Source organism: Panthera leo, chromosome D4 (assembly GCF_018350215.1).
Source record: "Panthera leo isolate Ple1 chromosome D4, P.leo_Ple1_pat1.1, whole genome shotgun sequence".
Taxonomy (NCBI): domain Eukaryota; kingdom Metazoa; phylum Chordata; class Mammalia; order Carnivora; family Felidae; genus Panthera; species Panthera leo.
In genome coordinates, this window is record NC_056691.1 from 44,667,463 (window position 1) to 44,694,027 (window position 26,565).

At 45.0% G+C, this 26,565-nt stretch overlaps 1 protein-coding gene across 2 annotated transcripts in view; it reads right to left on the reverse strand.

Moving 5' to 3' along the window:
- Positions 1-17,094: 17,094 nt before the first annotated feature.
- MLLT3 (MLLT3 super elongation complex subunit) overlaps positions 17,095-26,565 on the reverse strand; it is a 285,760-nt gene continuing 276,289 nt past the window's right edge. The window contains exon 11 of one of the 2 annotated variants that reach the window (XM_042914009.1): positions 17,095-19,965. In XM_042914009.1, the coding sequence (XP_042769943.1) occupies positions 19,834-19,965 (132 nt within the window). In that variant the 3' untranslated portion in view covers positions 17,095-19,833. The remainder of the gene's footprint in view (positions 19,966-26,565) is intronic. The other variant, XM_042914008.1, reaches the window with a different exon arrangement.

The window sequence follows — 26,565 nt, forward strand, 5'->3', positions numbered from 1 at the left end:
TGTCCTTGCCGTGTTCCAAATATTACCTACTATCTTCGTATTTATTGACCTTAAAAGGATTGACTCACAGAAGCGATTTGAATTGTCCAAACCAACTCCAATTCAAATACAACCTTGGTCCTCAACAACTGTCTTTTCAACCTCAGAAAAATCTACTCCCAAATTTTGCCACGTTTTCGTTCTAGCAAATAAGAAACTATCAGCTGTCTGGCCTGCTTGGATCTTTTTATTGCAAGGAGTTTAAAAAAAAAAAATGCTTATGTTGTGGGTTGGGAGAAGAAATGGTGAGGACTGGATTCATTCCAGGCTCACTTCTGGTTTCTCAGTGAACGTTGAATATATCCTGTCTCTTGATACCTAGATTGAATCCTGATAATAAAAGGGGAAAGTCGCCACCATTCAGGAATATCTCAAGACCCTTTCATCCCAGAGTAAAAACACCAGGTCCTAATTCTGAGATACTTCCCAGACTAAGGGGTGCCTCTGGGGTCCTCAGTACATTTTGTCTTGATCTCTGCCAATTTCATGATCTTATTTTTTACCGGCTGGGTCTGTTTCCTCTGTCTCTCCCAGGAGATCCTTGAGGGTTGAGGCCACATCCTTTCTTCTAAATCCATCCAGTCCGACAGAGAGTAGGTGCTCAAGTGTGTGGCAATAAATGAGTGAGCAAATGAAGAATCCATTCCCCCAAGGTTAGCTGAACGTTGGAAGACGAGGGGGAAAGGTCAAGGCCACGGGTGCCATGGGCAGAGGTGGGCCTGCAGAGATTTATTGCTAAGGCTTCTGCCTCTGCCTCCATCTGTCCACTGTTGTTTTGCCAGTCAATATCGGGAGTTGTTGAATAACATTCATTTATACATTATTTAGTATGTGCAATCAGTCAAAGTCTCCATGATCGTGGCCTGGCTTTTTCAACTTGCCTCTTATCTGTAAACACATTTCCTGAGCTGCTCTATCTTTTCATCTTGTCTGGCTGATCTATAACAATATCCCAGAACCTGCCTATCTTCTCTTTAATCCCTTGATGGATTATAAATAGCCTGCTCTAAACCTGCCCAAAGCTTTGAAGGCAAATTCCTGCTTTCTGAATTACTATCAACCTCTTGCTCCACACTCAGACCCCTTCAGGAGGCCGCCGTCCCTCCCCAGGGCAGACACAAAGCCTTCCACGCTACTACTCTGCCCTCGTGCTAAAGTAACACTATAACCAATGACCAACATGTGGACCGACAGCTGCGAATACACGCATCGCTCACTGCTTCACACACTTAACAGAGGCGATTAAAGAAGCGAAATCTAGCATAAAAGAATGGCAGGGGAGAAAGCAAGCAAAAGAGAACCATATGTGGGGCGCCCGGGGGGGTTAAGTCGGTTTGAGCGTCCGACTTCGGCTCAGGTCATGATCTCACCGTTCCAGCCCCACGTTGGGCTCTGCGCTGACAGCTCAGAGCCTGGAGCCTGCTTCGGATTCTGTGTCTCTGTCTCTCTCTGCCCCTTCCCTGCTCGTGCTCTCTCTCTCTCTCTCTCTCTCTCTCTCTCTCTCTCTCTCCAAAATACATAAACATTAAAAAAAATCTTTTAAAAAGAGAACTATATGCGACAGGAAAGGAAAGGAACAAGAGGCAGACGAGGGAAACTTCGGGGAACAGATGAATAGTGGGGCAGTGGAGAGAGCCCTGTCTACTTTCCTCCCCTCTAAGACCCTGCACATTTGCTAACCCACCGAAGTCCGTCCAACCAGCTCTGTCGTAAAGGCTGTTGTAAGAGACAAAAATGGCCTGGGAAGAACTCCGCACTCTGATACCTTACGATCCTTTCTGTTCTACGCACAGACAAAAGGAGGGCCTTTGCCTGACTTCCTACATTTCAGAGAAACTCCTTCATCAAGGCACAGAGTGGGTCCTGGGACCTACCGTTTTCAAGGGCTCCCTTTAATGAACACTCCAGGATGTCCGCTCACTTGTTCCTCTGCCTTTAAAATTCACTCACACTGCAGCCCGGACTCCTCTCCTCCCCGGCTCCCCGTGGCTGCCTTCCAGGTCCAAGGTGAGCAGCTAGGCTGCCCATCTCTGCGCTCACTCCTTCCTGCGTATTCCCTTTCAATTTCCAGTTAGTGCCTAAAAAGCACTTCCATCAAAAAGCACTTATTCTAGCCAACCTCTTGAGCAAGCTCTAATTTGCTGTTTCTCAGTAGAAACTCATTTTTACCTTCAGTGTTGACACTAAATTAGGCGGAGTCGCTCACACCCTCCTTGGCCACCGCCCTCCTGCCTCTCCCCGCATCAGTCTCAGGCTGGCTTTCTCGGGCTTCCACATCACCAGAGTCCACTTTGGCTCTTCTGAATATCTGTGGGGCTTAGCAGATGGGGTGGTACCTAATAAATCCAATCTCTACAAAGCCATTAGCAGAAACGCACACAGGACAACTGTCGCGCTCTGTGGACATGCTCCGAGCGGCTCCCGAGGCATCCTTAAACACAGTTCTCTGCAACCTACTCTTTTCTGCCATTAATGCCCCTTCCTACCCTTAAAAGGGACTAACTCCCACTAGTCTGGAGTTAACACCCTTTATTTTTAAAAAGGAAAAAAAAAAAACTTAAATGTTTATTTCGAGAGACAGACAGACACAGAATCCAAAGCAGGCTCCGGGCTCTGAGCTGTCAGCACGGAGCCCAATGCAGAAGTCGAACCCGTGAACTGTGAGATCATGGCCTGAGCCGAAGTCGGACGCTTAACCAACTGAGCCACCCAGGCGCCCCTGGAGTGAACACCCTTTAGAAAAACCATTCAATTTCTTAAGATCCGGAGCCATTAATCTGGAAGACACAGAACCTTGTGAATGTCTCCAAAGACTTGATGATGTTTGGTGATCATAGGCCCCTGTTGCCAACATTTATGTGTTTTGTGCTGATATTCTGGGATTCTCTCAGTTAACCCACCCCAAACTCCCGAATGATTGTTAAAATAGCAGTCAGGCGATGACCCTCATCTGCACAGACCTCTCCAGTGGCTTCCTGTCTCAGAGGAAAAGCCAAGTCCTTGCTACAAGCCATCATGAGGGTCCCGTGGTCCGAAGTGTTTCCCGTGTAGCTACATTTCTGTGTCCCCAGCCTACCTTGCTGGTCTTACCCGTTGCTCCTCTGTCCCCTGACTGTCACATCGCTTGTCCTTTTAGCTGTCCCTGGTCTCTGCTCAAATGTCACCATCTCAGTGGGACCTTCGTTGGCCGTCAAACATGCATACTGCCCCACCTCCACCCCGCCTTCCAGACTCTGCTTACGCTTCCTCTATCCCAACCCCCACCCAAAGCCCGTTACATGTTTATTTACTGTCCCCTCCAATTAGAACGTAGCTGCACAAGTCCAGGACTTTGTTTCGTTCACTGCTGAATCCCCACAGTCGAGAAGTGTTCTCAAGAAAACATTTAAGCAAAAAATTTGTTTAAGTTTATGTATTTAACTTAGAGAGCGCGTGCAGGGGAGGGGTTAGGGAGGCAGGGAGAGAGAAGATCCCAAGCAGGCTCTGCACTGTCAGCACAGAGCCCGACATGGGGCTCAAACTCACAAACTCTGAGATCATGACCTGGGCTGAAACCAAGAGTTAGGTGCTTAACTGACTGAGCCACCCAGGCGCCCCAACAAAACATTCTTGAGTAAATCAATGAATGGCAGTATTCTTGTTACCTCTTACAGTGCAAAAACGAGTGTAGACAAGCTAATTACCTTCTCCTCCAAGGTCTTAGGCCACTGTAGGGCAGAGCTACACAGACGGTACAAGTTCAAATGCCTTCGTGGGAAATCTGTTTTCTAGGTTCATTCAATTGGAGGTGGTTTTGACCAAAAGAGGAAGTGGAGATAGAAGAGGATGAACAAGAAACCAGCGGGGGAGCCCGGTCTGGGGCCTCCTCCCAATGGCTTCTCTGCTAGATTCTCCCCTCCTTGCTCTTGACATGACTAAAGGAGACCCTTCCTTACTCCACCAAAGTGACAGGAAGGTCCCATGAAGGTCTCAGCAATTTGAGGAACAATCTGTTGTTGTTGCTTGTAAATATTTTGAAGCCGTTTACCAGATGGCGTTTTCATAGGAAGGGGAAGATTGTAAAAAATGAGACCAGCCAATCGCACTAGGTGCTAGAGTCCCTAAGCTCCCACAGGGCTGACACCGTGCATTCTCCACTGGCCCACGGTAGATAAGCAATAGGTGTTTAATAGCTAAAGGAATGTCACTGAAAAAGAAATTTAGGGCTCTCCTCTGGGCCAGCAATTTCTGAGAAATTTGCCAATTTAGCTATTTGGTTGGGGGGTTGGGGGCGGGGGGAGTAAATCACATTTGAGAGAGACTCCTAATTCTAATGGGATGTTTGAAAGACGCGATCTACAACTAAGGGAACGGAATCTCCTCAATGACAACCTGTCACCTTAGGGCTACACCGGGAGCACGAGGGGTGGGGGCGCGCCCTCCAAACAGCCACACGGGAGGCATGTTGCTTTCCAGCCACTGAAAACATCCCAGAACAAGAGGCAAATGGCCATGATTTACAGACCGGAAAGCTGAGTTGAAATGTAAACAGGCAGTCGAAAGAAGTCCGAGCTGACACCTGCTAACCTATCTGTCTTCTCTTCCTCCTCTCCCCTTGTGCGGGCCTCCCGGCTGTACCACGCTTCCCTTCCGGGCAGGACCTGACCCAAGGAACAAAACTCCTTCCCCTGCTTTCCTTAGGTCCTTCTGAGGGTCTGGAATACGAGGAAGGGCTTGCAGGCGCTCCACACTTGCAGGTCAAGAGACAATACTGCTCCCTTATCCAGCTACCAAGCTCCGTCTCGGAGGAAGGCCAGCCCTCAAAGGAGGAGTCATCCGGCTGGCTTGTCCAGATTCTTCGTGTTGACGTGGAAATAGACGTAATCTGCCCTTAAGTGTAGGCTGGGCCCTCATGACTTGTTTCTCAGCAGTAGACCATAGAGCAAGTGATGGATATCGCTTCCATGGCCGGGCATAAAGCACTGGACTTCCATTTGCTAGCAGACCCTCTCTTTGCTGGTTCTACCAAAGCAAGCAGTCAGCGAGAGGAGCCCACGCAGCAAGATCGTGAGGGCGTCATCTGGCCCACAGCCAACAAGGAACCGAGGCCCTCGGTCCAACAGCCTGCGAGGACTTGAGTCCTACCACGACCGCTAAAGGAACTTGAAAGCACGGCACACTTGAGCTGATCCTCAAGATGATCGTGGTCCAGCCCACTGTCTTCAGTGCAGCCTTGTGAGAGATCCTGAGCCACAGGACCCAGCTAGGCCAGCTAGATCCCACAGTGAGATTAAACACACACACACACACACACACACACACACACACACACACAAACGTGGTGTTTTAACCTGCCCGATCTGGGGGTCCTTTTTCTACCCCAGCGTAAGGTAACTAATCCAAGCATAACGAAAATCCTGTGAGATACGGGCAGCAGAGGTTCATGCTACAAGTGTCCTGAGAGGACAGGACTCGGAGTCGGGCACTCAGGGTGTACCCTCTGCGGAGGGCAGGAGTATGGGACCCTCCTGAACAATACAGAGCTGTCTGTGCTGTTCCCACCGTCGTCTGGCCTCTGCCTCCTTCTCCATCATCTCCTCCTTCGCCCCTACCTGCGCCCTATCTTTGAGTCATTCCCAGCTGTGTGTACTTTTTCCAAAACTGTTCCACGTCTGTGCCATTCCCTCTCCCTCGAATGCTTTCCTGTACGGACCCGGTTCCATGCCTCCCGGGTGCTCTATGGAACTCTGTGCAAACCCCGCTTCCTGTGTCTCCAGTGACCCTCTCTGAGCACACACAACCCCTGTCCAGCACCCCCGCTAGCTTCTAGGCTCTGTCCTCAGCTGCCTCTTCAACTCAGTACCTCAGAGGCAGTTCACAGTCTGATCATCACTATAGTCAACAACTGACGAAAGAATAACCACGGGATGGAGCTGCCAGGACCATGAACAATTATTTATTGGTTTTACTATATTTTATGCCATGCTATGGAAATAATAAGAGGCAGCTTACAACAAAAAGACCTGTGTCAAGGTCAGGGACACATAAAATCAAAAGCCACATAGCAAGACGAAAAAGCAAAGCCTCCAAACTGCCAGTATATTTGTCCATTGGAGTGTGACATTTCACTCTGCCCTCAGACAAAACGAGAAAATTCCCAGAACTGTTAATTTGCCTGTACCTTGCACTTGGTTGATGGTGAGAAATCCATTAAGAGAATGGCTTTCATAAGATTTGTCACAATTCAGGTTCCCATCCTATGTACCAGTTCTCTTTACCAATATTCAAATCAATTCAAAGAAAGGGGAAGAGGTTAAGAAATCAATATCTAATGTTAATGCGTTACAAGAAATCTGCCTTCCTCCCTACCTACTACCACTGGAAATTGACAGGCTGACCCAGAGCTAGATCAGCTTAGGAATCACTCCAGGGAATGAAATCAACCACCTTCCTCATAAAGAAATGCTCCAGGAAGAAGGTAGCAATGATACTTTGTAAGAGAAAATGTCTTTCTTACACAGTATAGCCCATCAGATGGAGATACTTGAGGACTTTTAACTACCTTTAAAGGGGTGCCAGGGTGGCTCAGTTGGTTAAGCATCTGACTTGGCTCAGGTCATGATCTTACAGTTTGTGATCTTACAGCACAGAGCCTGGAGTTCTGTGTCTCCCTCTCTTTCTGCACCTCCCTTGCCCTCTCTCTCTCAAAAATGAATAAACACATGGGGTGCCGGGGTGGCTCAGTCGGTTAAGCGTCTAACTTCGGCTCAGGTCGTGATCTCATAGTTCGTGAGTTCGAGCCCTGTGTTGGGCTCGGTGCTGACAGCTTGGGGCTTGGATCCGGCTTCAGATTCTGTGTCTCCTTCTCTCTGTCCTCCCCGCCTCCCTGCTCATACTGTGTCTTTCTCTCTCTCAAAAATAAATAGTCATTGAACAAAAAAATCTTCTCTTATGAATAAACATTTAAAAAATTGGGGCGCCTGGGTGGCTCAGTCGGTTAAGCGGCCGACTTCGGCTCAGGTCATGATCTCACGGTCCGTGAGTTCGAGCCCGCGTCGGGCTCTGTGCTGACAACTCAGAGCCTGGAGCCTGTTTCAGATTCTGTATCTCCCTCTCTCTGACCCTCCCCCGTTCATGCTTTGTCTCTCTCTGTCTCAAAAATAAATAAACGTTAAAAAAATTTTTTTTTTTTAATTAAAATACCTTTAAGTCAGTGGCACCTTAGCATGATGCCTTCCATTTTGAAGAGAGAGAAAATATTGACGATTTAAACAGAAATTTGGTCCATATAATCAGAAATTTGTTTCCATATAATAGGCTTATTGTTATGAGGGATTTTCATGCAAGATCAGTAATGAGTCTTGGAGAAAAGGCTTTGAATCCTCTGAAAGTAGTACTTTCCGATTGGCTGGCTCAGTCAGAAGAGCATGAATCCTATGAAAGTAGAATGACTTTAAAAGAAAAAAAAATTCCTTTCCTGCTCAGTCACCTCATTGGGAATCACCATCACTTTTGGTCCACAGAAGAGAATATACCCGAGACCTAAGATGAAATCCTGCTCCGTTAGGTCATAGGTCAACCCCCTGCAATCAGACTGTGGACACTCCTTGCTGGGCAGAGGACTGAATTTTTGCAAGTTCAAGTTGGTTGGGTATGAGGACATGATCGATGGGTTGATGATTTGACTATGTAATATGCTGAATATCACCTAGACAGACGACATGGATGTCTCTGTATAAAAATTCTCGGACCTGAAAATCCGAACTGTAAACCACACAGAGGCTAACAAAGCTACTCTATGCTGCTAAAGGAGAGGCCTATGTAATTTCAAAGGAACAATATTTTGACCTTGGTTACTGAGCAAAGACATGAGGAAATCATGCATTCATTGAAAGGCAAAACGAAAACAAAAAGAATAAACAGTTATCTCGGTACGCCAGAACTGCTAACACATTTAATCGCATAAAAGAAACTTTAAAAATTTATACGCGGTGTGAGTTTGCGGAAGCAGAGCAGGCTAAATCTTTCAGCGGCAACATCTTGCCTCCGTCAGGGAAATTTCGATTCGTGCATTCTTAAGTACTTCTGGGTTATTTTTATCCAGATGGATTTGCATCTGATTTGCCTCTCTTTGGAACACCCCTCCTGCTTTCTTACCGATAACTTCTCAGATGACCTAACAGGGAACTACACATCACTTTCCCGGCAGCCATCAACACACAGAAAGGATCCTCACTCAGGGCCCAAAGTCTCCTATGCTACTTGTGAATGCCCCATCCTTCATACATCACCAACCCACCCCAGGAATATTGGCCACAGGAGCAAACCGGCCAAATGTCAGGAATGAGAGTAGATTTGCGGGCTACATAGCTCGGTGTAAGTTAAGGCACGGCTTGAATTCGTTCGCCTCAGGATCCTAAACAGCTATTTAGTGTTTCCTATAACTCCTTCAGAAGAATCATCTGGAGCCATCATGGTGGACCTGAAGCATTGTAGACACAAGCCCCAGAATCTGGGTCAGGAAGCCCGGGATAGAGATGGAACCCAAGAATCTGTATTCGTAACAAGTCCCCAGTTAGCATCCCTGGGAAGCAGAATTATGATGTCGGAAGGTGCCAGAAGACTGTTACTAGCCTCGTAGCCCCCAAGCTGGCCCCACATTAGGATCACCGGAGGAATTTTACTAACGGGGATTTGTGGCTTACCCGGCTGACTCGGCCGGTGGAACGTGTGGCTCTTGATCTCGAGGTTGTGAGTTTGAGCCCCACATCGGGTGTAGAGATTACTTAAAAAGAGAATCTTTAAAAAATAATAATAATTGTGCCCCTGCTCTAGGCTTATGGAATCAAAACCTCTGGCACTGGGAACTGGGACTTTATTTTTTTTAATGTTTATTTATTTTGGGGAGAGCGTGCACACGCAGGGGAGGGGCGGGGGGGGTGGGACGGAGGATCTGAAGTGGGCCCCACACCGACAGCAGCAAGCCCGATGCAGGGCTTGAACTCGCAAACCGTGAGATCATGACAGGGGCCGAAGTCGGGTGCTCAGCCGACTGAGCCACCCAGGCGCCCCTGGGCCTTTTTTTGTACTCCCACCCTGGCTGCACCCGAGAATAATCCGAGGAGCATTAAACCCCAATATGCAAGGCCCCGTGAGGAAGAACTGAATCAGGACCTCTGGAAGACGAGCAGCTGGCCAAAGCTCCCTAGGGGATTCCGATAAAGCCAGACCACGGCTCGGCATGTGGGAACCACTGAGTTACATGGCGCACGATGAAGCTTGAGGTCATCGGGTTTTCATCTTTATTCAACAAACCAGAGCAGCACGGGGCGACTATCTACCGACTTTGTGACAGACACCCCAGACTGCTCCCTGTACGTTTGCTCTAAGTTGAACTATTTATTCAGCGCTATCCTTTAAGCAGCTCGTGAAACCCAGATCAGATTAAGTTTGCCATCAGCAATGGGAATAAGAAGGCCGAGAGCCCAGAAAGGCTGTGGAGTCGGGCTGCCAGTAAAGGATTTCCATGTAGCTTCAAAGACGTTCTAACCACATGATGACATCGTTGCTTGGGAGCGAAGAGTCTCTATCCCAGGGAAATGGAAAGGAAATTCTGTAGCCACAGCTGCTACGTTTTCACAAGCTCCTCAGGATCCTGGATGGCACACGGTTGGCACGCAGTAAATAGCTGTTGAATTGACTGACTGAATTTCCATCACCACAGCTAAAACCTTAAATAACCTTTTGCGACAGCTCGCTGTGGAGTTTTCTTCCATTTCTGACAAAAACCACCACCGTCGTCATCACAATAGGATACCGTGAACAATTCAAGCAAAATTGCTTTAATTTTTAATGTGGGGCAAATAGATCCTGAGATATTTAATTAGACTCTGCTTACATTTCCAGAATGATGGGGGTTAAATCACTGGCATCTTCCCATCCGTGGCAGGCACAAAAATGGCCTCCCAAAGGTAAGGACCTCCTAATCCCTAAAACCAGGGAATACATTACCTTAAATGACCAAGGGGCAGATATGATTGTGGTTAGTTAGGGATCTTGAGATGAGGGGACGGTACTGTGTGGTTCCAAGGTAAATACAAGATCCACAAAAGATGGAAGAAGGAGGCGAGAGGTCAGGGTCAGAGGGAGATTTTAGGAAGCTATACTGATGGCATTGAGGACAGAGAAAGGAACCGTGAGCCCAGGAATGCAGGCAGCTTCTAGCAACTAGAAAAAGCAAGGAAATTGATTCTCCCCCAGAGCCTCTCAAGGGAATGCAGTCTTATTGACCCTCTGATTTTAGCCCAGGGAGACCCATTTCAGACTCCTGACCTCCCGAACTCTAAGAGAAGAAATTTGTGTTGTAAGCCACTCGTTTCTGGTAATTTGCCGCAGGAGCAATAGGCATTGATACATTCCATAATATTTAAGGGAAAAGAATAGTGACCATAGTAGCATTGCAAGATAGCAAAGGGCTATGCTGGATACTGGACAAAGTGATGTGGCCAATAACACCCCACCAGAACTGTGGCACGCTCTTACAAGAGAACACTGGTGAAATAAGAGATTCAGAGACTGTTGCTGTAAATCAAATCATAGCACTGTAACAATGGCCATTTCTACATAGTATACGTGCCTGACTTAATAAAAAAAAAAAAAAAGGTGTTCTTCTACATGGAAATTGAGCAGGATGGCTAACCAAGGTCGCAAACCTGGGCTCACTCCAGATAAACGGTCGACATTATCACGAGGATGGCCTCCCAGCCAAACACCTCTCACCTAAACGGTGAGCCACAGTGTGTAAAGATGATGATTATACTGTATAACTACCACCTGCAGAAGATGTGGTGAAGTCGTGTTTGGAAGGGCATGCTGTCACCCTGTCCTTGGATGACCCAGGACGCTCTTTCATGACATGGTTGTGTAGGATTCGTAAGCATGTGGACATGTAAGGGGCTCGAACCTACGGCTGCAGGCTCATCGACGTTACTGCTAGCAATGAACTCAGTGGGTAGAAAGGCGATCAATTGTTTTACGTGACCGGGATCTGAGGCCAGAAAGAGACCTGAAAACGGTGATCTCTTCCTGCTGGCTTTCTTTCCTTTCCATGGGTTGAAAATGGTTTTAAAGGTACCAGTCAGTTATGCAGCTGATTGTCCTACAAGAATGTGCACGTGAGGATGGCCAATAACATGGCCAATGGCTGTGAGTGAGGGTAACACACATGTTCCAACAAGCTCTTGCGATAAAGACACTTGAGGCCAAACGGCAAACGGCACCAGACAATCCAATGTGTTGGTAACATTCTCCACGAAGAGAATAGAAGCTTCTCATCAGATTCCCACAATAATAATAAGTCAAGATCACGACCACGTATCGAGCTCTTTACCACAGAGCAGGCACGGTGTGCTAAGTAGTCTACAAGCACCCAACCTTCATAAAAACCTTAAAACGGAGGTACATTGTTCAGTCCCTCTCACAGATGAGAAAACCAAGGGTCAGGAAGTGTCAATATACAGGGCTAGCAGTAGTGGATCTGGGATTCAAAGCCAAGCTTTTCTGACTCCAACGTCTATGATTTTTGTCACCATATTATACGTTACCTTTAGTAACAGACTAGGAGACATAACTTTGGAGAAAGAGGCAGAATGACCTCAATGTGGTAACCCACTTGTCAGGCAAGAGATTTGCTTTCCTCCATCCATTTATTCGTTCAACATTTTTTGAGTGTTTGTTTTGAGAAGTTGTGCCCACTAGGATTGGAACCACGGAAATAGCAAAGGATATCGGGTAGCAGGACCCGGACAGAGTGGAGGGCAGCCGAATTCCAGAACATGCTTCAACAGTGAGAGAACCCGACCACTGGGCAGCTCTAGCCGTTAATTAGCAGCAGCCAGAGGAACTCAGCAGGTGACGACGAAGGGGTAGCATCTTCAGGAAAGTGACTGTTTTCCTGTGCAGGAAAACACAACCTCAACATGCAGCAGGCTCTGAGAACGAGACGAGGGGCCTGACCCAATGAACGGCCCCTCCCTGTAAAGGACTGAGGGCTTCCACGGAGGCCGTGGTGGGGATGTGAGGTATGGCCCAGGGACCACGTCAACTACCAAGGCTCCTCAGCAACACTGAAAATGCCCTTTACAGGCTGGAGCCTAAGGGACTGCCCCTACCTTGAGAGAGATACTCTCCTGTGACCATAAACAGCCCGACCAAACACCGTTATCACACACATGCTAACTGAAGGACGTGTTTTCAGTCCGGCATGTTCCGAAGTGTGTTCTTTAAAATGTTTATTTTTAATTTGAGTGAGTGAGTGAGCAAGCAGGGGAGAGGAATAGAGGGAGAGAGAGAGAATCCCAAGCAGGCCCACCATGGGGATCAATCCAATGACTGAGATCATGACATGAGCTGAAGTCAAGAGCTGGATGCTCAATTGAGCCACCAAGGCGCCCGGCCACCCCCCACCCCCCCAAAAGGTGTTCTTTAAAAATAGGGTGACCACATATCCTAGTTTGCCAAAGACAGCCTTGGTTTACTTGTGTTGTCTTGGGATAATTATTAATGTCCCTTTTAATTCTCAAAAACGTTCCAGTTTGGACAGGAAGCTAAATGGTTACCTAACCCAGAAAACCCCTTCTGGAGATATTAATTAGCTGTGTTGACCTTCTCTGAACCTGTAACATCCCAATCTATGTTGTAAGCCCTGAAGAATGAAACATAGTATACAAACTAGTTTGATCAACGAGCGTAAAAGGAAAATACCTGTGATCTTTTGTAACTACCGTTGTGTTATATACAACTGGAGAAATACTGGATTAAATAAGGTTAAACAAGTTTGGTCGTTGTTAGAACACATAGCTCACCAGAGATTTAATACGGTAGCAGTTCATGAACTTCCAACAGGGTCAGGCACTGGGCAGTTTTTCCAAACTTAAAACTTGTTTTCATGAAATGTCTTAAGCGGCCAATGTTTACAAAAGTCTGCCACATTTTTAAGAAATAGGAGTGCCTAGTATGTCCAGGAATTGTTCTAGGTCCCGAAGAGCCATCAGTGAACAAGAAAAGTCTTTATCCTCATTGGGCGTACATTCTGGTGGGGGTGGGGGCGGGGAGGCAGGCAATTGACCTGCAAACAAATTTGTAACGTGGAAACCAATGACCTATCACCCAAGTGATTGACAGTCAAAATAAAAACCACAGTATCTGCCAATTCTGAGGAGTATTTGTGAAGCAACTTGTCTTCAGACATGAGTGAGCAACGATTCATGTCTGTCAAAAGCCATCAACGGGTACCATGTTTTCTTTGTAGAAGCAAGTCTCCTTCAACAAGCCTCCCCATCCCACCTTGAACTGAGGGTACTTCTTTAATCATTCTCATGAACATTAATGTGCCTTTGGGGAGCCCATCTCCCATCGGCGTTTGGGGACTAGATTCATAATATGTACCTTTAATTTATATTCTTTTCTGTCCAATCTAGACTGAGGTGTTACTTAAAAAAGCATCACTTTCAAAGGAGATGTTTATCATTGCCTAGTACCCAGGGGATAAATTAGAACAAACGGAGTTATTCCATTCCGTGCCATACATCCCACCCCCTAGGGCTAGGATGAGGGACAGGGGGTGTGCTTTAAAAAAAAAAAAAACAAAACACGCACACACAAAAAAAACTCCTACCCTTTGATTAATTCTGTGCAGAATAGAGACTCATATTTAAATGACTAAGCCAAGTTAAAACTTTCCCTCCTGGAACAAAGCAAAAGGAAAGCCTCTTTATGTTGCAGGGGCTATAGATGCCACGGGCTGAGCCTGTCCTAAAGCTTCCCTCTGCTGCTCAACAACTAAGCCATCTTGCTGCATTTAGCACTTCTCAGCGGACCACCCACCCAGATGCGGATACACAAACCACATGTGTGAGGAACGCCGTTCGGCTAGGAAATCAGTATCACTATTTCAACCTTATTACTTGCACAGACGGCCCTTTTAGGGCGATGTATTTGTTTTATCTTTTCAATAGCTTTGATTATTTTCTTTTAATGGCCTGGATTTATCCTTTTCTCCCCTTTTGAAACTTCAGAACTCTGTGGCAGGGCCTGCATGTGGTCGAAGACATCATCACGAGGGGGAAATGAGCAAACAGCTTTGCCTTTGCTCCCCCACCTCTCCCCACTCCTTGGGGCCATCTATTCTGTGCAGATCGCCCAGTGCCCTGAGTGATTATAAAAGTGGACTCAGCAGCCTTCCCATTCAGGTGGTAGGCCATTTCTGTAGTTATTTAACAGTTACAGGGCCCAGTTATAATTGCTGAAACGTTTTCCAGTCTGTGCGACGCAGTTCTCTCCCCAGCCCTTGGGAACCATATTGGTTACCCTCGTTTAATTAAGGGGAAATTAAGACCGAGAGGCTAAGCTGACAGCCCAGGGCAAGTTTAACAACCTCTGGAAAAGCCTGGAAATGCCGCTACAAAAGGGGACCGCGTAAACAGGAAGGTGTGGATACTATTACCCGGCAGAGAAAGCAGCAGCACTGAAATGGGCTCAGGATTTTCTATTTGGGTGGTATCCGGGCAAGGAAAGCCATAAAATACCCTTTGTGACTCCACCAATCAGAATAAACATGTCCGTCAGTTTTGGACACCATGTCCCTGGATTACCAAGCAGGCAGGTCTGGGCGCCAGGCCTTGGCTGACCAGCCATCTCTCCCCGGGACCCCTTGCCTATCCAAGTGGGCATACGATTCTGAGAGACGGTGGAACAAGCGTATCGGGGCCAGCGGTGGCTCCGCACCCTTCCTGGGTGACAGCACTTGGAGACGACATCCGGAGTTGTCTTCATTCGGCGTGACCGAGCCGCTCATCTTGACTTCCTCCATGCTGGAGAAAAGGCAAGGCCGTTATTTTAAAATAAACACATGAGTATGCATGCCGAAACAAGGGAAGGGATTAGTTCGGTTCAAGCACGGTCATTACAAAGCTCAGCTGCCAGCCAAGCCCATCCGGGACTGGTGCTTCCACACCTGAAATCAGTTCCTAGCTGGTAACCTACAAGGTGGTCCAGTGGCTTGGCAGTCTGAAGATAAGGTGACTTTCTCAAATTTGATGTAAGTCTACTATTAACCGGAGCATTATATCCACTCCCTTGGTTATTTGCCAAGCTCAAAGCATTCTATTCTCTTTCTTGAAGTCGAGTTTCTCCTTCCTGTCTAATCAAGGTAGCATTTCTTGCTGCTAAGCTAAATGTAGAGCCTTTGTTGGGCTTTGTCTAGTGATAGCCCATTGTTTAATTTATGAACCAAACCTTCCAGAGAAACGGGGGGAAAGAGAGAAAAGGTCACGCACAAGTCAACTGTTTTATTCTAAGAATGTGCCCCACCATTTTTTTGCTTCAAAAATGACTTTTAGGACACGAAAATGGTGGTGGACACCGGGCGCTCAAAGATGAATGGGAGTTGGGCTGTGCCCTCAGCTGGTTCTGGTTTCTCCATTCATTCTTTTTGAGGAGCAACATCACTTCTTGAGGAAAGCTAAGGGCTCATTTTTCCCTGTATGTAAAGCAAGACCAAACTCTGGTCAAATGCCTCTTAACAAATCAGTAAGACTGTATCCTGTAAAGAAAATGGAGCCACGGAAGATTAGATACGAATTTAAGTAAAACACCTATTTCTGTCAATCTGTACTTATATTTCAACACGGGTTTTAGAAATGGGAAATACAGCTTACGAATGCCCTGTAGGTCACAGAATAGCTTCTACACACACATACATAGTGTATCTTTCAACGTCACTGCACATACTCCATTAAAGAAGATACTGACAGATTTATAAAACGTACTGGCCTTGCACTGTTAATCTCAAGAATACATTTTTGCTTCATTTATTTTCGCACTGCACAGTAGCTCTGGCCACCATGAAGGATCTGTCAGCATTTCCATCAGAACTCGATTTGCACCTACTGCGGTACAAGTGCCAAAATACATATTTACAGTTTACAGACAGCGGTGGCTTTGTCTTCCTTTTAAATCGACCTCCTCAAGGCATCTTTACAAGGAACATCCAGGGGTGGCCGTGCCTACACGACCAAAAGCATCATACAAAACAAAAGGGGCCAAAGATGTAGACTTCCGGCCCAAGACGAAACTAAACCTCGGGGAGCAACTCAACATTCACTGCGGCTGTAATGGTCTCCGCATCGCATTCCTAATTTTAGAGCAACAGTCTGGCGCAAGATCAGGACGTGTGTGTGTGCGCACGTGTGTGCAGCGCGTAGCGTTAGAACACAAAAGGCTAAAGGTGGAACGAAATAAGCGGACAGCAAACTACTCGAGCCGATCACTCTCACAAGTAAAAGAAATGAACATAAGCCACCACGTCCACCACTGGACACCCAATTCTGTCCCCTAGGTAGAGTTAAAGCATTTAAGAATAAAGTCTCTTCTAAACAGGTATGTTACCTTGAACATCCTTGGAACGGTGGGGCTTCGAACGGTATGTGGGATATTACGTAGGCCTGAGCTGTCTTTCTGAAAGGTTAGCTGGGTTTGGAAAAGGGATCGGCAGAAACATTTTTGGTGGAAGAAAACCAATTTTATCGGCTCTTTCCACAAAAAGGGGAATCGTGATTCAGATCAGAGACACTGGCTTAGCAATTTAAAACTGTTTCGCACAGTCGCCTAGGTGTCTCTTGTAGAGTTTTTGTCTCCCCATCTTTTTACGCTTTCCCCTACTTGGACACGATATGCAAGCATATGTGGACACGCCTGTCTACATAAAGGGAGAGGGAGAAGTGGACTGCAGTGAAGGTGTTTATAACGGCAAACGTTTTCGTTGCTAACGTGACTGCTATATGCTAACTAGGATGGAAGCATAATCCTGCTGCAAAACCAGAGGCAAAAACTAATTTATTAGGGGTGGGGGTGGAGTTCGAGTTCTAGACACACATCCCTTCCCCCGCACCCGGCTGCCCCCCCACCCCGGTCAAAGTACTAGAGGAAAATTTAAAGAAAGCTTCTCATACTCAGCCTGTCTCAAACCATATTCGCAATCACCCAGTTGATTTTATTTGAAACCTATCTATCTAAGAAATTAAACCCTGCCATTTTTCCTTTGTGCTTAGAATACTAACGCCCCTGTTAGGATACGCATGTGCCAAACATATTTTTCGACAGGTTTCAATGGTGTTTATAAACATGGCAGAACTGAGAGGGTTACTTGAAGAGAAGTATAACTATTTGAAATTCATCAAAAGGGGATTTATTATTTCTGCATTTAAGGATTCGATGAGAGTAAGAATACAACTTGCAAAAAATCAACAATGTGACTCTCACTCTGGAAATTTTGTGGACAGCTCTTTTTGCTGTGTCCATGAGGAAGTTTTCTTGAATTTCGTTATTAAATGTACAAACTTACATTTTGACGAGGGTCTGAAGACATTTGCTTTATTGCCTAAATTTTAGGTCTAAAGTTTATCACTGTAGTAGCTTCCCTTCTTGTTGTCCTTGTTGTTTGGTCGCTTATGTTACCTAGTTTCCTGGTAAACAGCCAGAGGAACGAGAAAAATGTTCACACCGCCAAATCATTTTTGCCATACAACTTAGTTACAAAAATAAAAATGGCCCGAACTACATATATACATTTCTAGTTACACTACACAGATATTTCAGTTAAACCACATCCATTTCTGGCTTAATTAGAATATGTGGATTAGCAGTTAGAAACGTTTAAAGATTTCTAAATTTTGCAAACAATTCATATAAGCATCGCCCTCCCCCTTTCATCTGCAAAGTTAAAAACAGAACCAGACACAACTAAAACCACGCCTAAAACCACACAAATCAGTCACCTTATATCCAAAATGACTCCAGAAGTGTTTCTGGAGTTAAACACTGAGTAGGGGACACACAACAAATGCTTCAAGGGCGGTTCATGCCAACCATCGAGAATCATAACATTACCGGAAAAGTACACTTGTCCTTGGGGAGGACGCTTCAGAAGTAATTTACAAGGAGCATGGCTGTATTATAATTTTTTTAAAGGAAAAAAATAGTGTCTTTGGATAGAAAGAAACAATGTAAAAAAAAAAAATCCCCTTTTTAAAATGCAGAAATAACTTCATTATCAATCTGCATTTACATTACTGCCCAAAAGAATGGGTCTGGAAAGCCCATTTTCTGTACAGACACTAGTTAATCTCTGTATGAAAAGACAGCATCTGGCATGGGAATAAACAAGGGAGAGCCTAGAGACCGGTCTATTCGCACACATAGAGGCTTTCTTAAGGCTGATCCAGTGAATGAACCTTTGGATCCAGAAGTATTTCTTCATTTCCCCTTCTTTTCGGTTGAGTTCCTAGCAAAAACTTGAAAGATGAGCTGTTCTCACTTTGCACATCTCCACTTATGGACAGGATGGAATAATGACACCAAAAGTACTTCGGGGTTTTTTTTTTTTTTCTTTTAAAAATAATTTGCTTTCTTTTGCATGCCACAGGACAGATTTCTAGTTTTAAAACAGGGTACATCAAGAACAAAAATATCCCCCTCCTCCCCAGCCATCTTTATTTTCACCAATACAAGAAATCCTTCTGGAAACATAAGCAAGTGACTAAACAGGATCGAACCACTGAATCTACAAGTTAATACATAATCTGTTATGGCAGCATAACCAAGAATCTTCCCCCAAAGAAAGATTTTCATTTTCCAAATATAAAAGAGTCTAAGAGGATCATACAGGAACAAAAATCTCTTATTCCAGGTTTTATGGTAAAGATGGAGAACATACTGGCAGCCGAAGAAAGCTGAAACTCTAATAAATAGATCCAAATTAAGAATTTCTACAACATTTCTTTAGAAAACAGAACCAGGATTCCTTTTTTTTTTTTTTTTTTTTTTAAACGATGATCCTGTGGAATGCTTTTACTTCCATATTTATCTAGTATTAGAACAGTAAAACAGACACAAGAAGAATGTTGAAGACAGCTCAACAATGCTGGATGCAGGACGTTTACAGGTACACTTGGTTAAAAGTCCTACAGGTTTATTGACTAAGGCTAGACAACAATTCATATGATCCTATTTGGTGCATTTTCTACCATGGTCCAAGATCATTATATGGATACAGCCAAGGGCTGGGCCCCAACTCTCAGAAGAAAGACCACAAAGAAGAAAATCAGGGTGGCAATTTGGTCCCCCCAGTTGATCATTTGTGTCCTGGAACTGGAAAAACAAAAGGTGGCAAATGCGGACTGCAACGAGTAAAAGGACTTGGAAAAGTTGGTGGAGAGTGGCACGGTGTACAAGTAAGGTCACTGGGCTTGGGATGGCAAGGGCGCTGCATTGAAAGAGCATCCATGGGACCAAGTACAAGTACTTATAATGTCTTGTGGTGTCATTCCCTCAACGACTTTAGAATATCTGTATGCGATAATAAATAGATCAGTTATGTAATAAGGCAGTGTGTTGAATATGCATTCGTCCTGTGGAATGAACCGCCACAGAGAGAGATACATGATACCATACACATTCTTTAAGTTTTCTTGTGTTGTGTTTGATTTATTTTCAAGGCTATCCAGGCTAACTCTTCCCGGGGATTTCCTTGGAGAGAAGAGTGGTCCGCTGAGGCTGGTTTGCTTAACCTCTCCTTTATCAAGAGATGATGACTGGCTTTAAAGAAAAATAAAGCTGAAGGTTGTTTGATTTTTATTTTTTCCCTTTTGGTTGCATCATTCTGAGTGTTTTCATATAAACAAACAAAAAAAAATCACAACCAAAAAAAAAAAAACCAAAACAAAACAATAGTTTTTGATGCATCCAGTTGTTGTATCCTCAGGATGTTCCAGATGTTTCCAGGTAACTCTGTAGTTTACGGACTGTGGTTTTGTCCAGCGAGCAAAGGTCAAAATCAAATGTCGTGTTTGTGATATGAAAGTGTCCAGTTTCTTCTATAAGGTTCACGATCTAGGGGAATAAAGAAGAGAAATTTTGGGAAATAAGCAATGGACATCAAAAGCCAGAGAGAGAGACAGAGAGACAGAGAGAGAGAGAGAGAGAGAGGGAGGGAGGGAGGGAGGGAGGGAGAGGATCACATATAGAACCAAGAGACTGATATTCTCCTTTATGGCAAGAAGGTCCTATGCCATTGATGGCAAGGAACCCTCTCTTAGCCACTGTGGTAACAAGCCAAAGGAATGTTAACTCTTTGAAATTCTCAATGAGAACAGAATACCTGTTCTCATCATTCATATCCTTTAAACTGATTTCTGCTTTCAAGTCCTCAATAGACTATTTTACTGTATGGGTGGTTAGAGGGAGGTACAATTTCAAGACCCCTTTCAAAATTAGCTACAGACTCAATGGATAGTGACTAGAGTAAGGAAATTCCATCCTAGAAATAACAAAACTCCTTATGAAAAAAGTACACATACATGCACACACACAGAATAATGGTCATTTCTCTTTCTGATTATGTTATTGTTGAAAGCTTAAAGTACAAAAACCCACAAAGAAAAAAAAGCCAACTACAATCCCACCCTCTGAAGACCATGGGGAGGAACTGGAAGGGGTTACTGTTTTGTTGCTTGATTTGGGTGCCGGTTACAAAAGACACATTCACTCTGTTAAAATTCCTCCAGCTATACACTTTGTTACACTTCAACAAAATGAAGGAAAACCTATACTTATTACTTAGAGTCGTGTTCCGTTTATTCTCTTGAATACTTGGGGGTAATAAGTATGATCTAGAAAATGAATTATCTAGAAAATGCATTATCTATAAAAAGAAAAGGAAAGCCTTTGTCTCCTCGTTTGGAATAGTCATACCTCATTTCTTACTGTATTGGCTCTAACTTCCAGAAAGAGATGGCAGAAGGTACTGTTGCTGTCTTGCCTTGGCTTACAAGAGGGTGCTTCTAAGGTTTCACGGTTAAGAATGATGTTGATTGCTGGTTTGGGAGAATCTTTCCTCGTGTTGTGTGTCTCTCCATTCTTATTTTACTAGTAATTTTATCCAAAATGGACGCTGTGCTGGGGTTGCATGGATTTTAGAGATGTATGTTGTAGGTAAACTGGGATGGAGGGGGGTTAATCTTAGCAAGCTTTGTGGGAGAGAGAAGACAAATCAACATCAGGATGAAAGAAAAAATATTTGCAGAGAAAATTGGCGAACCCTCCACTCCCCTCCTATCACTTGCTTCCCATTCTCTTTCATTCAATAACTTTAAAGAAGAGAACAGTTTTCATTATGTAGCCTATTATTTATTCAATGGAGTTTTACATTACCTAATTTCAGGTTGAAAGCAGCAGAAAGGAAACTTTTGACCCTCTCTTCTTACGATTAGTTTTCTTTAAAAAATAGTAAGTTTGTGAAGTACTCCCTATGGGTCAGTGGCTCTCCATAGAAAATGTGCCCCCCATTCCTGACATATTTGACTTCCACAGAGGCATAAAAGACATATTGAACCCCAATCCAATTAATCACACAGCTCCAGACTGAGTTGTTCTTGCCTTACTCAATGGCTGGAACTATTTTTTACAGATAGAACTACAGGTTTCATAATAAAAAAAGAAGTTACTCTCACTGTGAAATCATGACAGACACAGCAACCTGTCTACCTAACATCCATTTATCCCTTCTTTTTCACTAGTAGAAGCTGGATTTTTCTGGAAGTGGCAACATGCCCAGCTAAAACGCTGGCCTCCCCAGACCCACTTGCAGCATGTGGCAGATACTGCTATTTAATTTATTTTGTCAGAAGTCGCTGGGATTTCAGGACAATTTTTAAGCAGGATACAGACAGTGAATATGTGTCTTTGGAAAGATGGCAGAGCAGAAGGGCAAGGAGTCTACATCCTCAATGGCACTTTTTTAATGCTTTATTGATTTTTGACAAAGAGAGGGAGATATAGCATGAGCGGGGGAGGGGCAGAGAGAGCGGGAGATGCAGAATCCGAAGCAGGCTCCAGGCTCCGAGCTGTCAGCACAGAGCCCGACGCGGGGCTTGAACTCATAAACCGCGAGATCATGACCCAAGCCGAAGTTGGATGCTCAACCGACTGCCCCTCAATGACACCTTTTAAGCCACTACATTGACCACCTATTATATGGGTGGATGGAGGGGGTGGAGGAGTGGGGTGTGGGTAGGTAGACAGAGGGCCTTACTTAAACCCCTGGACTCAGGGTTCTATCTCTAGCTCATGCATCAAAAGATTAGAAAGGCTGTTCCCAGTTATGGTTAAAATACTACGTTCACATAAGGACTTACCAAGCAAGAACTTACTAACACTAACAAGATGGAAGGCGGACACTCATTTGTTTTATTAACAGTTATTGAGCTTTGGATAAGCCACCCACACACATCTACATACATACTGAGGCACATACACAGCTATGTCCACACACAAACTTTTCAAGGCAATCAAATACTTAGTATGTGTTGACCATCAATTGAATTTAGGGTGCTTTCCAGAGTAAATTGTCTTTTTTGCTACATTGTAAAGAAACAGTATAGGCCTAGTAAAAATACGTGATCTTCAGGACAGGAAAAAATAGGCTTTCAATGTACACAGGGGAGGCAAATGACAATTGTCCCAGAGTGTGACTGCTGGCCACTGGGTAAGTGACCAAGCATTCTGAATGGAGTCCCAAATTATGTGTATCAGTTCTGATGGTGCTCACTATTTGAATGGCATCCCACAGAACATTATAACCTCTGACCCTCCGTTTCCTCCTCTTCTGTAAAATGGGGATAACGGCACCTGTTTTACCTATGACACAGATGTGCAACAGGGTCAAATAAGATAATAGGATAAATGAAAGCTTCTTTATAAACGGAATTGTGACGCAGATCAGGGAAACGTGATTATGATTACCATATAAACTTATCCTTAATGTTCTAGGAGGTAACTGGACAGCACAGGAACCATCAGACCCAGTGCTCTCTCCACCTCCCCTCATTGACTCTTGGCCATTTCATTGACACTAAAACAAATGAAGCGGGGAAAATGCCAGAAGCTAAAACTCAGAAAAGGCTTACTTGAATCTTTAAAAAATAATTATAATAAAAGTTGGCAGGGATAAGGGAAGAAAGCAAGGAGAACAGAAGATGAGGGAGAGTAGTTAAATCACAATGTAGGGGTAAAACATAGTCCTAGGTTTTCCCTTTGAAATGACAACTCACTCCTTTAAGAAAATCGCTTTCTGTGACTCCGTTTAGCTAATGACTTAACAGTAAGTACAAAACAGAGCAATAAAGATACCTTCTAGAAAAAGTTGCTTGATTCTGAAGCAAATAAACCCATTTGCCAGCCAGGGGATGGGGTGTCTCGTAGGTTTCCAGGGCTTGGCTGACAGGCCTCCTACCTCCTCCCCACGCGGCACCCTCCCCTCCCCCCACCCTGCCCGCCTGCAGCCACAAACAAAGAAATGAACGGGACCTGATCAATCTCCCTAAATGAGCCCCACACTTTTATGGGAGCTTGTAAGAATACATCAAGGTAGATGCAGAGATGGCCTCAAAGTACCAGTAGTGCAGCAGGCGGGGCGTTCGGGACAACTTGCCAAAGGGAACGGCATTAACGACTTGAATTATTAGAGCATGCACCCACGTCTTCAATTAAGTAAAGACTTCATAAAGAAAAATAAATGTGGGTTCCTTTCCAGGAATCCTGATGGTTAGGACATCAGAAGCACAGCATCAACCCGTCTTATTCTGATGACAGGAGCCACAAGGCCTAAAAGCACCCCGCTGGTCCTCCGAGGATGGCTGTCTGCCTCTCTATAGGCATCACCTTGCTCTGCTGATGCGGTGTGGCCCCACCTTGGTGCCCTCACCCTGCATCATCCTGCAACAGTAAAGACCTCCCCCAAATAATAATAATAATAGAAGAGTGACTATAGATAAGAAAGGAAGGCAAGGGCACAGTGTACGCGTAGTAGAAAAGGAAGAGTATCTCAGCTGCTTAACTCATTCTTCTGATCACGGTTATGGTGAAAACATTCGTGATGGATTATTTCCTGCCACAGATGCCTTTTAGGGGGTACCATGCAGGCAGGGTTTTTTGTTGGTTTTTAAAGGGGGGTATGATCCACTTGTTAAATCGGTGGCTCCTTTCCCCAACCCTGGTTTTTAATTATAAAAAGGTAGATGCATTGTTCTTGGTCTAATTACATTAAAAAAACCAAACCAACCACAGTTCTTTCTGTCCCAAAGCAGCCTTTTCACTGAGGGCAAGTACTGAACACGCTTTGCTTGAACCGCTTCTGCCTGAGGTACGTTCGGGTCTTCCTGGAGGATCGCCTTGGCTACCAACAGGGAAATGCTGTCTACCGTGGGACCCTGTGTGTCCTGCCCCGGGGCTAGAGGCAGGCCTTCGGGATCGTAGCCACGGGGGATTCCGTAACATGGGGGCAATCTCCCAAGATGGGGATGATGATTCTCAGCAGAAGACTTCTCAGGGAGGTTTCTCCACGTTGTGAGAAGGAATACCCCAATATACCACTCACTTCCACCTCCCTGAAGATAATTTTAAAAGTCCAGGAGCTGTTCTCTAGCCTGTTAACCTGTCTTCTGAGGAAAGCGTGGTTCTCGTTAGAGCTTTTTCTTCCTCCTAAGAAGCAGCCAATCCAGACTCAGCTCAATTGCTGGGGAGGTTAGAAGTGCTGGGTCTCCCTTTCCAAATAAATGTGGAATGCACGGTTTGAAGAAAAATCAAATCCTTCAGCAGTCCTCGGTACTCACATCTCTGGGTTTGGATGTATCCCCTGTACTGTATTTTTAACCTAAGGAAAAGTGGCTTAAGAACACAGGCTCTCTTGATCCAGTACCTTCTGCTCAGTAAGCTAGAAACCGGGGGCCAGTACCGTATGTCCCCAGAGTAAAACAAAGGCATTAGCCACTTTCTGTGAGCCGAATAAAACCATCAGACCAGATTTTTTAATAGGATGCGTCTGATAGTAAAAGACCTAGGATGGGATCCTGGCCTTGCCAGAAATCCCGTCGCAGGGGCTCAGGCCCGCGCGGCGGTGAAGACGTGGCCTCTGTGGAATGAATTCCATGAGATGAGCAGCTCTCGAGGTGGGGAATAACATTAGTCCTCAGTAGTGCTATGTTTTACAATAGGAATTAATTAAGCAGTAAACCGTGACAGGACATGCATCATGGTATCATAATCGCGAGCCTCAGCTGCATTACGAGGCAAAAGGCCAAAGACTGAGAGCTTTCAACCGGCCTGGGAATGCAATTAGGCTGAAACGCTGTGCGTCCTGGAGCGCCTTGATGCCAGGCTAAAAATTCATAGCCGTCACTCTCTCCCTCTAGGACACTAAAGTAATCCACTTCGATAGAATTCTCCAGGAGGCCACCTTACCTCACAATTCTTTCAAAGGTCAAATCAAAGGACAATATGAAATCGGAATGCCAACGACACCCCAAGGTAAGGCCTTGCCAACGGTCTGCTTCCTCCCCTTGATGGCTGGGCGTTCTTTGTGAAGGTGTCCCAGCCCTGCCCAAACATCTGTTCCGCTCTCCGGCGAGACTCACTATCTGGGCCCAGCTTGTGCGTTAGTAGCTTTATTGGACAACCGCTCCACAGTGGTTCAGAGCTGGTGTTTAAAAGGGGATAGAAAGGGACGGGACTATCCGCTAATAGATTTACCATCACCATTCAGTCAATTAACCCCAAGTAATTGGTAAATGGCAAGCTGAACAATTTTCATTTCGACAAAAGAACGTTGAAGAAAGACACCAGCAGAGGACTGGAGTAATTCTTAGGGTAAACCACTCCCCTCCCCGCACTCGCTTACAGAGAAACACAAGAAATCCAACTCGTCCCAGTTAGGAACTGTAGGTCTGTAACCTTGTGTTCAAATCTGAAACTCTAGAAGGGTTAAAAAGCGTATCAGACAAATCAGGGAACTTGGCAGGTTCGAGAGTATGTATTTATAGATTTCAGCAAAAAATGTACACAGAATATAAATGTGACCATCAGCCATTAAACATTAAAAAAAGATAACCCACACACAGCTGGGGTAGATTAAGCACTCCTTCAAGTCATTTGAAAGTAGTAATAAAACAAAATTTCAAACAGTGAAATAATCTACAAACCCACCCTGGAATTCAGAACGCAACCTTCTCTTTGGGTGTTAAAGAACTAAGTTATTTTATCGATAGCCACTGTTAACGCAACGGACACGTGTACTATAACTATAGTAAAATTAAAAAGCACCCTTATCTTCTCAAAACATCAAATTGTACGAACAGAAGTTTCCCCACTCCACAAGAATTTCACAGTTGAGTTCATAATAATAGATGTATGTTGTAGAAGATAAGAGAAACGAGGAAGATATTTATTTCCCTCAGAAGAGCACTGGCAAAAGGTTACTAAATTGAAATCGCAAATGTTTACCCCATTTGACTGACATTCTTATCACTGTTTTCTCATGAAACTAGAAGCCTGGCCCCAAAGGCTTCTGCACTTCCATTATCCCCTCCTTCAGCCCACATGACAGCATCAGTCAGCCGGCTGAGGCATCGGTACAATCCGGCACCGTCACCTCCACGA